The sequence below is a fragment of the Suillus subalutaceus genome (genome assembly GCF_016647625.1).
Source record: "Suillus subalutaceus strain FC151 chromosome Unknown DFJ58scaffold_463, whole genome shotgun sequence".
NCBI classification, from domain to species: Eukaryota; Fungi; Basidiomycota; class Agaricomycetes; order Boletales; family Suillaceae; genus Suillus; species Suillus subalutaceus.
This window is the reverse complement of record NW_024540712.1, coordinates 6,239-22,078: the sequence shown is the minus strand read 5'-3', so window position 1 is coordinate 22,078 and position 15,840 is coordinate 6,239. Positions and strand designations below refer to the sequence as shown.

The window sequence follows — 15,840 nt, the reverse complement described above, 5'->3', positions numbered from 1 at the left end:
TCCGGTTACAGATCCGATGATCTGGATCTCAGATCCGATCCAGATCCGATGAACATATCCGTCGTCCGGTCCACAGATCCGCTTTGATTCTTATTTCATTTCCTGTTCATATAACTCTAACTATCGTTCATCTCCTTTCGGTATTCCTGTACACCGGTATACCGGTTATCCTTTACTTCCGCTTTGCTTACTGATCCGCTTACTGATCCGCTGCTTACTGATCCGCTACACTTACGAATCCGCTTTTACTTGTACTTCATTCCCGGTTCATGATTCGTGATCCATCCAACTTACCAATACGCTCCACTTAGACTTTGCTTATACTTTCGTACATAGCCTCGCACCTTTGCTTATTGATCATTCCGTTAGCTATCCGTAGTATATAAACCTTTGTATATGCGCTGTAGTAGATCAGTTCGAATATCATCTTAGATTGCACTCATTCCGTCTGGACTCTGAGTCCCTCCGTTATCCATCCGGACTTGAGTACGCTACTCTTGTCTACTCCGAGACTTAGGATAGATTCCTATAGTCTACATATCCGCCTCTGTCTTCGGACAGTCCTCACCCGTTAGTTTCTAGTCCGGATCCGATCCGGATTGGCCGTTACTCTATACACGCGATACTTTAGCTCTCTGAAATAAGGGGCAAGACTCGGGAAAGGGGCACAGCGCACGAGCTGAGGCCGAAGCCCTTCGGATCCGATACTACTTGAGTACGGTCTTAACAGTATATTCGAACTCATACCTTTCCGAGTTACTTAACATCTATCATGCCTCCTACCAAGACACAAACAACTCTGCACGCGGTCGGACTAACCTCCCTCCGTCGTGATCCGACACCTATAGTCAACACCTTCACCAGTTTCTCTCAGCGCCGTGTTAGCGCCCACGGAACCGCTCAAACCATATCCGAACTCCTTAATCGTCGACACCCGGAAACCCCAACACGCACTCCTGCCGTAGGACCTCCGGACGATGATGATCCCGATGATGGTGATGATGATTTCCCTGGTAATCCACCCGATGATAACGGTGGTGATCCGGATGATGATCCGGATGTTGAGGATGATGAAAATGACGGTCTAAACCCACAAGACCGCGTTATGCTTCGACTCTCAGAAGCCATCGATAACCTTGCTCGCAATAATCGTCGCGCGCCCGCATCCGAAGATTCTAGAGTCAAGGTCCGAGAACCGGATACCTTCGACGGATCCGAACCACGGAAGCTCCGTGCGTTCTTTGTCCAGTGTGAGCTTAACTTCCAGAGCAAGCCTAAGGCTTTCCGTACCGGAAGGGCTAAAGTCAACTTCGCCCAATCCTACCTTAAGGGTATGGCCCTTGAATGGTTTGAACCGGATCTCCTGTCCGATGATTTGGACGACCATCCGGATTGGATGGATGACTATTCCGTGTTCATGCTTGAACTCCAAGCCAACTTCGGGCCTCATGACCCATCCGGTGATGCAGAAATGCAGCTCGAACAGCTCCACATGCGCGATGGACAGCGCATCAACAAGTACGTTGTGGAATTCCAGCGTCTTGCTTCACAGGTTCGTGGCTGGGGCGACGGAGCCTTACGACGCCAATTCTACAACGGACTCCCGGCCCGTATCAAGGATGAAATCAGTCGCATGGGTAAACCCTCTACTCTTTCCGAATACAAAGTCCTCGCTCAGACTATCGACGCCCGATACTGGGAACGGAAGGGAGAGATCTCTCGAGAAGCTAAACCCACTTCATCCACTACCCCTAAGCAATCCGCTTCTGACCGGACGAACTCCAATACGTCCGGATCCGGAAATCACAAATCCGGAAACTCCAAGGATCAGAAGTCTACAAAGCCATCCGCGTCCTCGAACTCGTCCGCTCCTAAGGTTCCGGATCTTACTTCCAAGCTGGGTAAGGACGGAAAGTTAACGTCCGAAGAGCGGCAGAGAAGGATGGACAAGAAACTCTGCTTATTCTGTGGTGGACCCGGCCATACAGCTCGGGAGTGCACCAAGTCTACTTCGCGTGCTGCCAAAGGCCGCGCTGCAGTAGTTGCTCCGGAAGTCAAACCGGATGTCTCTACTGAGACAAAAAAATAGTCCGCGACTCTCCTAGCTCCGTGCAGGAAGAGGGTCGCGTTGACTCTGCCTGCACAAAGGAGTTAAGACTCAACGCTGTCGCGCTCTCGGATCCGACTTCCCTCTGTCCATATGTTTCACTTCCGTTACTTCCATCCGTATCCGAATTTCCAGCTCTTGTAGATTGTGGTTCTTCTCATTGTTTCATAGATACTGCGTTCATCCGAAAACATAAAATCCCTACATATCCGATACCTACGATTCCGCTCCGCTTGTTTGATGGTACTTGTAATAATACTATTTCCGAAGCTATAGATTTGTCCGTCCGCTTTCCGTCCGGTGTAGTCACCTCTGATACGTTCTACGTTACCCCTTTGGATTCATCTTGTTTTATCGTTCTTGGATATAGCTGGCTCACCCGACACAATCCGTTGATTGACTGGGTTTTGGGCAGCATTGACTTCCGGACGACATCTCATGGAATGCCATCGACCCCTCCGACGTCACTTCCGTCCTCGGATATCCCTCCTCCGACGGAAACCATACCTCCTCCGACTACATCCGTACCCTCCGCTGATAACACTGTTCCTAATATATCCCTAATCAATGCAGTTGCCTTTTGCCGGGCCTGCAAGTTAGAAGGATCGGTCCAGTTCAGTATATACCTTCGACCATCCGGTGTCGATCTCCGATCCGCTTCTCTATCGTCCGATCCTCCGGATCTATCCCAAATTCCTTCGGACTATCACGAGTTTGCGGATGTCTTCGACAAGGGAAAGGCTGGTCAGCTTCCTCCACATCGTCCTTATGATCTGAACATAGATCTGGAAGAAGGAACTAGTCCTCCCCTCGGAACTATCTATTCGCTATCCCCGGTCGAGCTTGCAGCCCTCCGGAAGTTTCTTGATGAAAATATTGCCTCTGGACTCCTCCGCTCCTCATCCTCTCCTCACGGAGCTCCGGTCCTATTTGTCAAGAAAAAGGACGGATCCCTCCGCCTTTGTGTGGATTTCCGTGGACTCAACCAGATCACTAAGAAAGACCGATATCCATTACCCCTCATTGCCGACCTATTAGACTCTCCGAGCCGTGCTAAAGTTTATACCAAAATCGACCTCCGATCCGCTTATCATCTCGTCCGGATAGCGGAAGGGGACGAATGGAAGACTGCCTTCCGAACGCGCTATGGCTCCTATGAATGGTTGGTGATGCCGGAAGGTCTCACTAACGCTCCAGCAGCATTCCAGCGCTTTGTCAATAGCGTGTTTGCTGATATGCTGGATGTATGCGTTATCGTATATCTGGACGACATCCTCATCTATTCCCATGACCTTGCGTCCCACAAGCAACACGTCCGAGAAGTACTCCGTCGACTCCGTAAACATCGTCTCTATGCCAAACCCGAAAAATGCGAATTCCATTCCACTTCCGTTGAATATCTCGGATATCTCCTATCTCCGGACGGCTTAACTATGTCGTCCGATAAGATCCAAGCTATTACTGACTGGCCGGAACCTCGGAAAGTCAAGGATATCCAATCCTTCCTCGGATTCGCAAATTTCTATAGACGGTTTATATTCAACTACTCGGATATCGTGGTTCCGTTAACACGGCTTACACGCAAGGATGCTCCGTGGAACTTTTCCGATGAATGTCGGAAATCCTTCGAAGAACTCAAGAAAGCCTTCACTACGGCTCCGGTGCTTACGCACTGGATGCCGGATGTTCCTATAGTTGTGGAAACCGATGCCTCTGACTACGCTATAGCTGGAATACTATCCATAGTATGTCCGGACTCAGAGCTTCGTCCGGTAGCGTTCTACTCTCGAACGCTAACCGCTCCGGAACTTAACTATGACACCCACGATAAGGAACTTCTAGCTATATACGAAGCTTTCCGGACCTGGCGACATTATCTAGAAGGCTCGGCCGAGCCTGTAGATGTTGTCACGGACCACAAAAACCTTGAGTACTTCGCCACTACCAAACTCCTCTCTCGCCGTCAGGCCCGCTGGTCGGAATTCCTCCATCAGTTCAATCTTGTCATCCGCTTCCGTCCCGGAAAACTCGGAGTTAAACCGGATTCCCTTACTAGACGCTGGGACGTCTATCCCAAAGAGGGGGATAAGGACTACGCTCGAGTTAACCCTCATAACTTCCGTCCGGTATTCACGTCCGAACAGTTAGCTTCGTCCCTACGAGCCTCAACCTTAGCAACTCCGGTTCTTAGAGCAGCTGTTCTAATGGATATTGATGACCTTCGGAAAGACATCCTGACCGCACTTCCTAATGACCCTATTGCAACCAACCATCTTCCGGTACCTTCAGATCCGAGATGGACAGTGGACGATAGGGGTTTCCTCCGTTGCGACAACCGTATATATGTCCCAGAATCCGATAACCTTCGACTTCGCGTCCTCCGTAATACTCATGATCACCCCTTATCCGGACATTTTGGTCAAAACCGAACCCTAGACCTCATCCGACGCGAGTATACATGGCCGGGTATACGCACCTATGTTAAGGACTACGTCCGGTCCTGCACTACCTGCGCCCGAGCCAAGGTTCCGAGACATAAACCCTACGGATTGCTCAAGCAACTACCCATACCGGAAAAGCCTTGGAATTCCATATCCATGGATTTCATAGAGCAACTTCCGGACTCATCAGGCTTTACAGCCATCCTCGTTATCATAGATCGTTTATCCAAACAAGCAATATTTGTTCCGACTCACGATACCATTACCTCTCCGGATCTCGCTCGTCTATTCCTACTTCATGTGTTTTCCAAGCACGGAGTTCCGTCCCATGTCACCTCGGATCGCGGTACAGAGTTTGTATCCCACTTCTTCCGATCCTTAGGAAAAGCATTGGATATGGTCCTCCACTTCACATCCGGATATCATCCGGAAGGGGATGGACAAACCGAGCGTGCCAACCAAACCCTGGAACAATACCTTCGGATATATTGCAATTATCAACAGGACAACTGGTCGGAACTACTTCCCTTAGCAGAATTTGCCTACAATAACGCTCCAAGTGCTACTACCGGAGTATCGCCTTTCTTTGCTAATAAGGGTTATCATCCGAACATATCCGTCCATCCGGAACGCGATCTATCCTCCATCCGCGCTCGCGACTATGCTATAGACCTCGACGACCTTCACCAATTCCTTAGAGAAGAAATGGCTCACGCCCAAGAAAGATATCAAGGACCTGCGGACGCTAAACGGAAATCTGCTCCGGATATCAAAATCGGAGACCAAGTCTTTGTCAAGGCTAAGTACTTCCGGTCCACTCGTCCATCTAAGAAACTCTCGGAAAAGAATCTAGGTCCGTTTGAAGTCATATCCCGTCCGGGTACCCATTCCTTTACCATCCGACTTCCCGAATCCATGAAATCCGTCCACCCCGTCTTCCATGTCTCACAGCTAGAACCATCCGTTCCGAACACAATTCCCAATCGGATCCAGCCTCCTCCACCTCCGGTCGAAGTCGACGGAGAACCAGAATATGAGATATCTGAAATCCTAGACTCTAAGCTGGACCGTCGTAGAAGACAATGCCAACTCTTATACCTCGTCCGATGGTCCGGATACGAAGGAACAGACGAAGAGACTTCATGGCTACTAGCCACGGAACTCGGAAACGCGTCCGATCTAGTCTCGGATTTCCACACTGCATATCCAGACAAACCCGGTCCTATTGCTATACAATGAATATACAAAGCGGATATACAAGTACATTAGTAGCAGAGAAGGCAGATCCGAAAATCCTCAGCCATCCATCTCCATGTCCCCACCCGATCCGGATCCGGATTCATCAACGTCCTTGTCAGTGGCCTCAGAACGAGCCGCCTCTGTAATCCGGATTCCATTCCGGATCCCCTCAAGAAGGATGGTCTGGAACTCCCTCTGCTGCTCCAAAAACGCCTCCAAGTTAGTATTCATCCGCTCTATAGCAGTCCTACTCCCTTCCGCCGCTCCGATGCTCTGCTGGAGCAATCCGTTGGTCCGAGCCAGTTCCGCTACAATGCTATTAGCGGCCGCGACCCAGGCCTGATCATCATACTCCACTTCCACCTCATCCGCTACTACCGTCTTCATATCCGGATTCTCGGAGATGGGTTCTCAGCAGCGCGCTGCCTCTTCTTAGACTTGGAATCCGTAACGGTTCCAGGTCGTCCGGGACAAGGAGCCTTGTCCTTCCGGCACGCGTTACAAGCCTTGATCTATCTGAATGTTAAGAGTCACGGATCCGAAGATTCAAGGATGACTTACCAAGGAATTGCTATCCGCATCGGACCACAGACAGGCGCGACCCTTCTTAGCGCAGCGGGTACAAGCCCCATCCTTATCCGCTGAGATGGCGCGAGACTACAGATCCGATAAGGGACGGATCTGATAGAACAAGTCATAACTCACCATTTCCGCTACTATAGCCCTGCGCCTAGCCTCCTCCGCTTCCCTTCGGGCCTCAGCCCGTTCAATCTTCTTAATCCCTGCCAAGCGCTTCCGTTCCGCCTCTTCCGCTTGTTGCTTCAGCTTTTCAGCCTCTTCCTCCTTCCGAACCTTGGCCTCAGCAGCAGCCAGCGCGGCCTGGATATCCGCCAGAGTCTGCTTAGCGGTCTTCTTAGAGCCGGATCCGTTATCAGTCATGGTTGAGATAAGCTAGTGATAGTGAAAAAGTAGGGAAAGGAAGGAACACCCTGCGACGCTTTGGCATCCGTATATCTGTCAGAATCCGAACTCAGCAACTTCTCCCATCAGCTTCTCCATTGTCTCGCACTCATACCATCCGTTCTGGATCGCTGATTCTTGTGCCTCTAGGGATCGGCCCTAAGGGGGGGATACTGTCATATACCATATATCCGGTTACAGATCCGATCCAGATCCGATGAACATATCCATCGTCCGGTCCACAGATCCGCTTTGATTCTTATTTCATTTCCTGTTCATATAACTCTAACTATCGTTCATCTCCTTTCGGTATTCCTGTACACCGGTATACCGGTTATCCTTTACTTCCGCTTTGCTTACTGATCCGCTATGCTTACTGATCCGCTATGCTTACTGATCCGCTACACTTACGAATCCGCTTTTACTTGTACTTCATTCCCGGTTCATGATTCGTGATCCATCCAACTTACCAATATGCTCCACTTAGACTTTGCTTATACTTTCGTACATAGCCTCGCACCTTTGCTTATTGATCATTCCGTTAGCTATCCGTAGTATATAAACCTTTGTATATGCGCTGTAGTAGATCAGTTCGAATATCATCTTAGATTGCACTCATTCCGTCTGGACTCTGAGTCCCTCCGTTATCCATCCGGACTTGAGTACGCTACTCTTGTCTACTCCGAGACTTAGGATAGATTCCTATAGTCTACATATCCGCCTCTGTCTTCGGACAGTCCTCACCCGTTAGTTTCTAGTCTGGATCCGATCCGGATTGGCCGTTACTCTATACACGCGATACTTTAGCTCTCTGAAATAAGGGGCAAGACTCGGGAAAGGGGCACAGCGCACGAGCTGAGGCCGAAGCCCTTCGGATCCGATACTACTTGAGTACGGTCTTAACACCCATGAAGCTCATCAATAAGAGCTTGGAGGTAAAGTATTTCGTGCGCTACTGATGTTAGGGCGATATATTCAGCTTCGGCTGTCGAAAGCGCAATGATGGTCTGTTTCCTGGCACTCCATGCGATTGGCGAGCCATACAACATTACAATGCATCCTGAGATTGAGTGTCGGTGCAGCTGTGATGCCCAGTCCGCATCCGAAAATGCTTCAAGCTCGTTGTCTGTCTTTCCCAAGGTGAGTTTCAAGTCTTTGGTCCCTTTCAAATACCGTATGACCCTCTTTGCAGCTTCCCAATGTGCATTAGCCGGTTTGCACATGAATTGCGAGAGTATCAAGACGGCGAACACTATATCGGGACGCGTGCATATCGCTGCATACATCAGTGATCTGATAGCTTGTTGGTATGGTATGTATTGTTTGGATATTTCAGGTTGGGTGTCTGGTAAATTGTTTTGCTGATCTTTCGTTAACACCATTCCTGTTTCCATAGGTGTTAATGCAGGCTTGGCATCCTCGAGACGAAATCTCTCGATGATGGTATTTATATATGCTTCTTGCGAGAGTGATATGGTCCATGCTCCTTGGTCCATTTCAATTTTCAATCCTAAGAGCCAGGTAAGCTCTCCTAGGTCTGAAATTTTGAATTGTTTATGCAATTGATCTGTGAACTTTTTGATGTGCTTTAGGTATTTTGATGTGACCGCCATGTCATTGACGGATACTGTAATAACAGTATGTTCTTCTTCGGCTCATCGAAAATATACAGCCTGATCTACCTGCGAGCGTGTGTATCCCACGTCAAGGAAAAATTCTTCTAGCTCTCCGGACCATTCAAAACCGGCCTGCTTTAGGCCATATAAGCTACACAATAGCTTTAACACCTTTCCTTTGTCCTTTTCGGTTAAGTATCCTGGTGGTGCTGTCTTACTACTTAAGGGTCTTATGTACAATGCATGTATAGTGACAACACAACTATACAGGATAAGACTTCTTGCCAGTCCTTAAGTACATGGTCTATGACTTTTCTAGTTTTCGTGGTAGATAATGTGTGAGTTCTTGGGAGGGTTTACTGACATGTCCTCTTCTTGTTGTTCCCTGGTGGAACACTCGATAGATTCCCTAATGTTCTGATAGTAAGATCTGTTTCAATCTCATAGGTCGTGTCTCAACCTATGAAAGTCTGTCTCAACTTTGTCGTGTTCTCGTGTCTCCCTTCCTGAAAAAGAGAGAGTCTGTCTTAAAATACGTGAAGCCTAGTTAGAAAGCTGTTCTGGTGTTGTATACTCAACCCCTGTAAGGTAGTACACAACAAGTAATGAAGTCTGTCTTAAATACGTAAAGCCTAGTACAAAAGCTGTTCTGGTGTTGTATACTCAGCCCCTGAAAGGTAGCACACAACAAGTAGTTTATAAATAGATTGTTATATAAGCGACCCCTGTAAGGTAGTATACAACTAATCTCTGATACAATGTTTATCTTACTTCAAGGCACTCTTGGCCTGCACTTTAAGTGTTACGGACTCTCACAGTTTGAGAGAAGAGTGAAAAGTGGGAAGTTATTATTACTCAGTGTAGAATGGACTCCTTTTATACCTTTTTGGGAGGCCATTTTACTAAGCATGACTCATCACAGCATTAGTAAGTCACTGGCTTACTAACCATGCCATTTGGCAGTGCTGAATCAGCTGCTTACAAAGTAGTTTACAAATAAAGTTCATAATATTACAAAGCATGACAAATCATGACAAATCCTTACAAATCAGATTATTGCCTATCACATGACATGCTTACAAACATATCTGGTGGCTCACTGAAGGATTCTGTGGCTGAATGAGCCTGAAACAAATGGAAACAAATGGAAGCCACATGACAAATCATGCAGGATCCTTACAAAGCAGAATATTGCCTATCACATGACATGCTTACTAACACATCTTGGTGGCTCACTGGTGGCTGAATAAACCACACAAAAGAAATGAAAAGAAAAGGGGAAAGGTGAAAACTATCATACTGGAAATATAAATACAAGTAAATCTGTCAAAATGGAACCAATCATAATAATACAATGAGGTACACCTTAGTGTACTCTCTGTGGCTACTTCCTGTCTATCAATGTCATGGTATGAGTTCCATACCATGCATGACAGTGCGCTGTCCTCTTACTTAAGGGTCTTATGTACGCCGCTTATATAGTGACAACACAACTATATAGGATAAGACTTATTGCCAGTCCTTAAGTACACGGTCTACGACTTTTCTAGTTTTCGTGGTAGATAATGTGCGAGTTCTTGGGAGGATTTATTTCAGTATACCTTCTTTCCTTCTTTCTTGGTTAGTTTAAAACAATTTGATTCTGTATACTGAGTCTATGGTATGAATTGTGTCTGAGAGTTAGCATGCTCGTGTATCGTGTAACATGAAATGTGTAGCGTGAATCGTGTCTCCCTTCCTGTAAAAGAGAGAGGAAAATAGTATGGGTTAAACTTAGTTAGAATAGCTGATAGATTATATAAACAACCCCTGTAAGGTAGTATATAATTGAAAAAATGTTTCTTAGTCTTACTTTGAGGCTAATGAATTGCCTGTACTTAGGTTCTTACTTAATCTCACACTGTTTGAGATGAGTGAAGGTGGGAAGTGCTCCATTTATTACATGGCAAAATTGGGCTCCTTATATACCTTTTGGAGGCCCTGATTACAAAGCATGAATCATCACATGGATTGGTAAGAATGTGCTTACTAACAATGCCATTTGGTGTGTTGAGTCAGCTTGTTTACTAATTTACATTATAAATACAGTGTAGTTTACAAAGCATGACGAATCATGGCATGAGTCATCACATGGATTGGTAAGGATGTGCTTACTAACAATGCCATTTGGTGTGCTGAATCAGCCTTCTTACTAAGTAGCTTATAAATACAGTTAGAAATCTTACAAAGCATGATGAATCATGACAAAACATGATGAGTCAAGCTCAATCTTTACAAATCATGATATCTACCAGTCACATGACATGCTTACACACATGCTTGGTGGCTGAAAAGAAAGTCTGTTGGCTGAATATGCCTGAGGAAAATAGAAAGAGATGGAATGTCATAGAACAAATAGAAATACATGGAAAAATGGAAGTGAAGTTTGAAAGTGAAAATACTAGCTAATAACTAAGGGGAAAATGATGGGGTAACTTGGTGATAGGATACAGTAGGGTCTATTATACCTTCCTTATCACACCTCTTGTGTATCTGTCATGGTATGAGTTGCATACCATGCATGACAGCACGCATGTATATGTCGTCATTGAGCTTGGCGTTAAGGTAAGCACTTTTAACATCGACTTGACTTGGATGTATTTCCCAATCGTGCTTTGCAGCCATTGCTAGAACGGTTCGAATTGTTGTCATGCTTGAGGTAGGTGCAAATGTTTCTTGGTAATCGATGCCGTATTCTTGGTGCTGACCATTTGTGACTAATCTCGCACGCAGCTTCACTTTTTCTCTGTTTGGACCTCATTTCGTTGCTAAAACAAAGTGGCAAGGTATAACATTGGCTCCCTTTGGTCCATCTGCTATTTCCCATGTTCCCAGTTTCTCTAGTTGACCGATTTCGTAGTTTATGGCTTGCTGCCATTCCTCTGCATCTGGTCCGCTAAGTGCTTCCTTTAATGTGAGTTCGTGTTCCGCAGCTGTGAGTGCCCAGTGATTGGTAAGCAGTTGTTCTTCGTCTCGTATTTCCTCTATGGTTGCTACCGATGCCCTTTTCCCATTATTCAGGGCTTTGTAGTATCCTGTTGGGTAATGTGTTCGTGTTGGTCTTGGCGTTCTGGGGACAGGAAGTGATTTGGTAGTTTGGGGAGGTGTTTTTGGTGGTATGGTTTCCTCATTTGTTGTTGTTGTGACTTGCTGGACATTTTCTGAAGGTATTTGCTTGCTGGAAGCCTCTGACTCCCCCTCGTCCAGTAAGTCACTTACAACTTCAACCATCAGTGGCATGAAACTGACATTTTGTTCGACAGAGATATGTCGTTTCATCAGCCAGTAGATCCGATAAGCTTTGGATTCCTCATCTACTCCAACGAAAAAGGCTTCTTCCACTTGTGTCTCGAGCTTCCCATTTTCTGGTGAGTGGATATAAACCTTTGTTCCGAATTCATGTGCAGTCGCTAAATTTGGTTTAGATTTGTTGACTAGTTCATATGGTGTATGTCCTGGGATTGCTCTAGAAGGTAGGCGATTTTTCAGCCAAGTGATATAATTGATTGCTTCGGCCCACAGGAATTTCGGAAGATTTTTCGCAAGTAGTATTGCACGTGCATGTTCAACCAGTGAGCGGTTCAGCCTCTCCACAACTCCATTTTGTTGTGGTGAGTCATGTACTGTAAGTTGCCGTTTGATGCCTTGATCCTTTAAGTGCTTATCAAAATTGGCACTTAGATATTCGCCTCCTCAATCTGAACGAAGTCTGCAAATTTGTGCGCTGTGCTGACGGCTGATGTAAGCCTCATATTGTTTGAATGCAGTGAGGGCTTCGCTTTTCTTCTTCAGGAATTCAATCTTGGTCTCTCGGCTTGAATCATCAGTGAAACTGATGTAATACAGGTGTCCTTCAAGACTCATAGTCTGTGCTGGCCCCCATAAGGATTCTCGGGGAAATGGTTGACGAGTGGACTTTGCCTGTGTACAGGCATCACAGAATGTTGGTTTTGAAGTAGGGTCAAGGTTGATTCCCTTGATGAGACCTTTCTGGACTGCGTCATGAAGTGCTGGTTGGGATATGTGCCTGAGGATCTTGTGTGCTTCATTTAGGGTAAGCTTTGTTCCCATGGTGTTTGCATGATGACAAGTTGCGGGTATAACAGTGTATAAGCCGTTTATCTCTGGTATTTTAGCAATAACTTTGTGAGCTGGGGCAGGGGATATTATTTTGCACATGTTCTTCTCGAAATGTGTTGCAAAACCTGCCGCAGCAATTTTGTTTGTCGAGATTAGGGTAAGCGCCATGTTTGGCGTGTATAGTGCATCTTTCAGTGTTACTGATGTGTATCCTCCTCGCTTTGGTAGCTTCATATGGACATCTCCTTGTCCTATGGCACTGATTGAAGATCCATTTGCAGTGTGTACCTGTTGGGGTTCTATTGACTTGAAGGTGATGAATTTTGAACGATCTGGACAGAAGTGCATCGAGGCACTGGAGTCAATGATAGCTCTGTGTTCCTCTATGGGTTCGTCCAATTGTTTCGTAATGCTAGTTTGGGCTGATGAAGTAAAGGCGAAAATTTTCTTCAGCTTTATGCTCTGCTGTATTTGCAGCTTGTCTCTGAGAGTTCTCGTTTCTTCTTCATCCTTGGGTTGGTCTCTGACCTTCTTCCCCTCCTCTAGGTCTCCAACAATCTGATTTGTAGTGTCCTTTGTGGTCACAATTATAGCAGGTTATATCTTTGTTCGTGCTATTGCTTGCACGTTCTTCGGTACAATTCTTGTTCATGCCTGTTCTCGCTGGCAAAGCACTATTTCCGCCCTTCTTCGAGGTTCTGCGGTTCGACAACTGTCTATGTTCGTATTCTTCGGATATAACATTGATTAACTCATTTGAGGTGAGTGACGTTTTTGATATTCTGGATGCTGCATTAATAGAGGATAGTAGGGGTCTGTATGACTCTGGTAAGGAGCCCATAATGATTGCCAAGAAGTCTTTGTCGGCAATTGCAGTTCCCATTCCTGCGAGCGATTCGTGAAGTCGAAGCTGTTCATCAAAATGAATTTTGACATCGCCACCCTCTTCACATCTTGCATCCTGGACCCATCGTTGCAAATCTATTTGCACGAGCTCTGTCTTCCCTTTGTGCAGGACTCGGATCTCCTCCTATATCTTTGATGCTGATCCTAACTTCTGGACCTGCAGCAATAGTCTGTCCGAAATGGTACTGAATATATGCTGTCAGGTGAGTGAGTCCTTCTGGAAATATTCATCTATCTTTTCCTTCAGCTCTTCTACCTCTTTTTCACTTGCTTTGCTTCCATCCGGCTTGACAAAATCTCCAGCTGAGTCCTTCAAGTATAGGGTAGGTTCTTTCTTCCGACCATCAAGATATCACATCAAACTTCGTGTGCGAATCACTGTTAACGCTCTTTCCTTATAGGTAATCCAATTCGAGACATTGTCGGCAAGTTTTGGGATGGCATATAGTGACGAGTTTCCATGGAGCGTAGTATCCATGAGTGTCGGGTCAGGGCTCATAACCTGTGGTTATGAGCAGAGTAGGGATGAGAGGTAAAGTAGAACTTCTTTCTATTATTTCGACTGACTCTAATGTGAAATACTAACACAGTATATATACTAAGTCTCAGTAATGTACAGTAACCGTTTGTCCTTGATCTGCGCAGTTGCTGACAAACATCCGGCACTTCAGGCTATTCTCGTTTAGTCAGTGTTAGTACTTGCGCTCAGATCATTACTACTATCATATGTGTCCAACAAGGGGGATAAGTGTGACAATGAAGATGGGCCTGAGTATGCGGAGTTCACTGACTCTGATTCTGAAGGAGACCAGGAAGAGGCCCCAGAGTAACTAGTGTCAAGTATCGTACCAATAAATCAATTCATTTCGCCCTTTCATTAAAATGATGTGCATCAGGTGCTGTTGGTGTAATCTTGAAGCCAGAGTATGCTTTGAACTCATAGCTTCAGCATAACATGTTGCATGATATATCTAAGCAAATGAAGATGGTTATTGAGATTCTCATATTGTGGATGAGCCAAGATGTACCTTAACTCATAAGACGTACCTTATCATCCTTTCTGACATTGTTCTTCCTCAATTTACATCGATATGAGTCTACTGACTACTTGAACCTTACAAATCTGGCTGTTGCATTCAAAAAAAAAATTGAAGTAGTTTCCTTGTTACAAAGAGCAGACTATCTAATGACTACTACTATCTTCGCCACTTCCTGCACTCACTTCACGAGTTCCTAGATCCATACTTTGTGCACCAAAGTCATCATACTCGAGCTCACTACCGCCACTATGAGTGATATCAATTTCTTTGGCAATCAGGTAATCTGGGCCCAAGTGGGGAGGTGATGCGGGAGGGGGTAAGGGTTTATTGTAGGCCATCTGGAAGTTTGCGCGTGTTGTTATGAATGTCTCAAGTTGAAAAAACTTGCAAAATTCATTGCATGCATGCTTCTCCTCAAACAAAGTGAAGATGTGCGTCAGGTTGCCTTCCGCAAATAAGTTCCCAGAAAGATTTGGTGAAGTAATGATTTGAGGATTGGTCAAAAGGGTTGTTCCTCCTGAAACAAGCTTTAGATTAGAAGAAGTGAAGAGAAGACTGCAGAACGAGAACGAACCCTGAAAGTCAGCAATGTATGCAAGTTTCTTCGTTTTGATATACTGGACATGTTGCGCAAATGACAGATACCTGGCAATCTCGCTTGATTTGGTGTTGAGATTGGGTAGTGGGGAAGGCGAGTCATTGGAGATGTATTTGATGAACTTGCTTTCTGTGGCCTCATCAATAAACTCCTCAACAAGATAGGTTCTAGTGACAGCCGCATCGTCAATACTGGCAAGAGCAACATGAACAAAGCAAATGTTGGGGATGTTGAATGGTGGTGTGCCACTGCATGGAAAGCTCAGCAGTGACAAACTGTTGGACATGGTCCATGAGAGCTCCAGCCCATATGCTGCACTTTATCTCAGGTTGCAACAGCTGTGATTGGCATGGATTGGCATAAGGGAACCTCTTGGACTTGTCGTTTCGGTAATAACATTGCTTGAGACAGATATGTGTTGAGATGGAGCTTAAAGGCCCCAGAATGGCTTTGTCGAGGAATCTGACTTGGGCGGCCTTGAATGCGCCATATTTTGGCTTGCTTTGTGGATTAAAAAAGAGTATCGCCTGCAATGGAGCGACAGTACTGATGATGTTGGAGGTATTGGGATTGATGATAAGAGAAGATAGCTGAGAAGGGGTGGAACAATGTGCAGCACTGTAGTAAATGGACGCAGAGTAACTGTCATATTTGCAATGAGCGTAGTTTGTAGAAAGTTAGGCTATCACTCACGGAAAGGATCTGGAAGCGATTTTCCACTGATCACAGTTGCTTGTGCTTGAAGTGCATGACAAAGTTCACTGGCATCTGGGGAGATGGTTGTCTTCAAAGTTCGAAGCTTTTGGGGAGGAGT

General features: G+C 45.9%; 2 protein-coding genes across 2 annotated transcripts; both read right to left on the bottom strand.

Annotated features, from left to right (window-relative positions):
• Positions 1-12,215: 12,215 nt before the first annotated feature.
• Positions 12,216-12,650, bottom strand: DFJ58DRAFT_637770 (uncharacterized protein; the record flags this gene model as incomplete). Its single annotated transcript, XM_041381306.1, has 1 exon — positions 12,216-12,650. A coding segment is annotated over one exon (435 nt), but the record flags the coding sequence as incomplete, so codon positions are not given.
• A 2,134-nt stretch (positions 12,651-14,784) lies between these two features.
• Positions 14,785-15,267, bottom strand: DFJ58DRAFT_636453 (uncharacterized protein; the record flags this gene model as incomplete). Its single annotated transcript, XM_041381286.1, has 2 exons — positions 14,785-14,945; positions 15,003-15,267. Coding segments are annotated over 2 exons (426 nt in total), but the record flags the coding sequence as incomplete, so codon positions are not given.
• Positions 15,268-15,840: the final 573 nt, after the last annotated feature.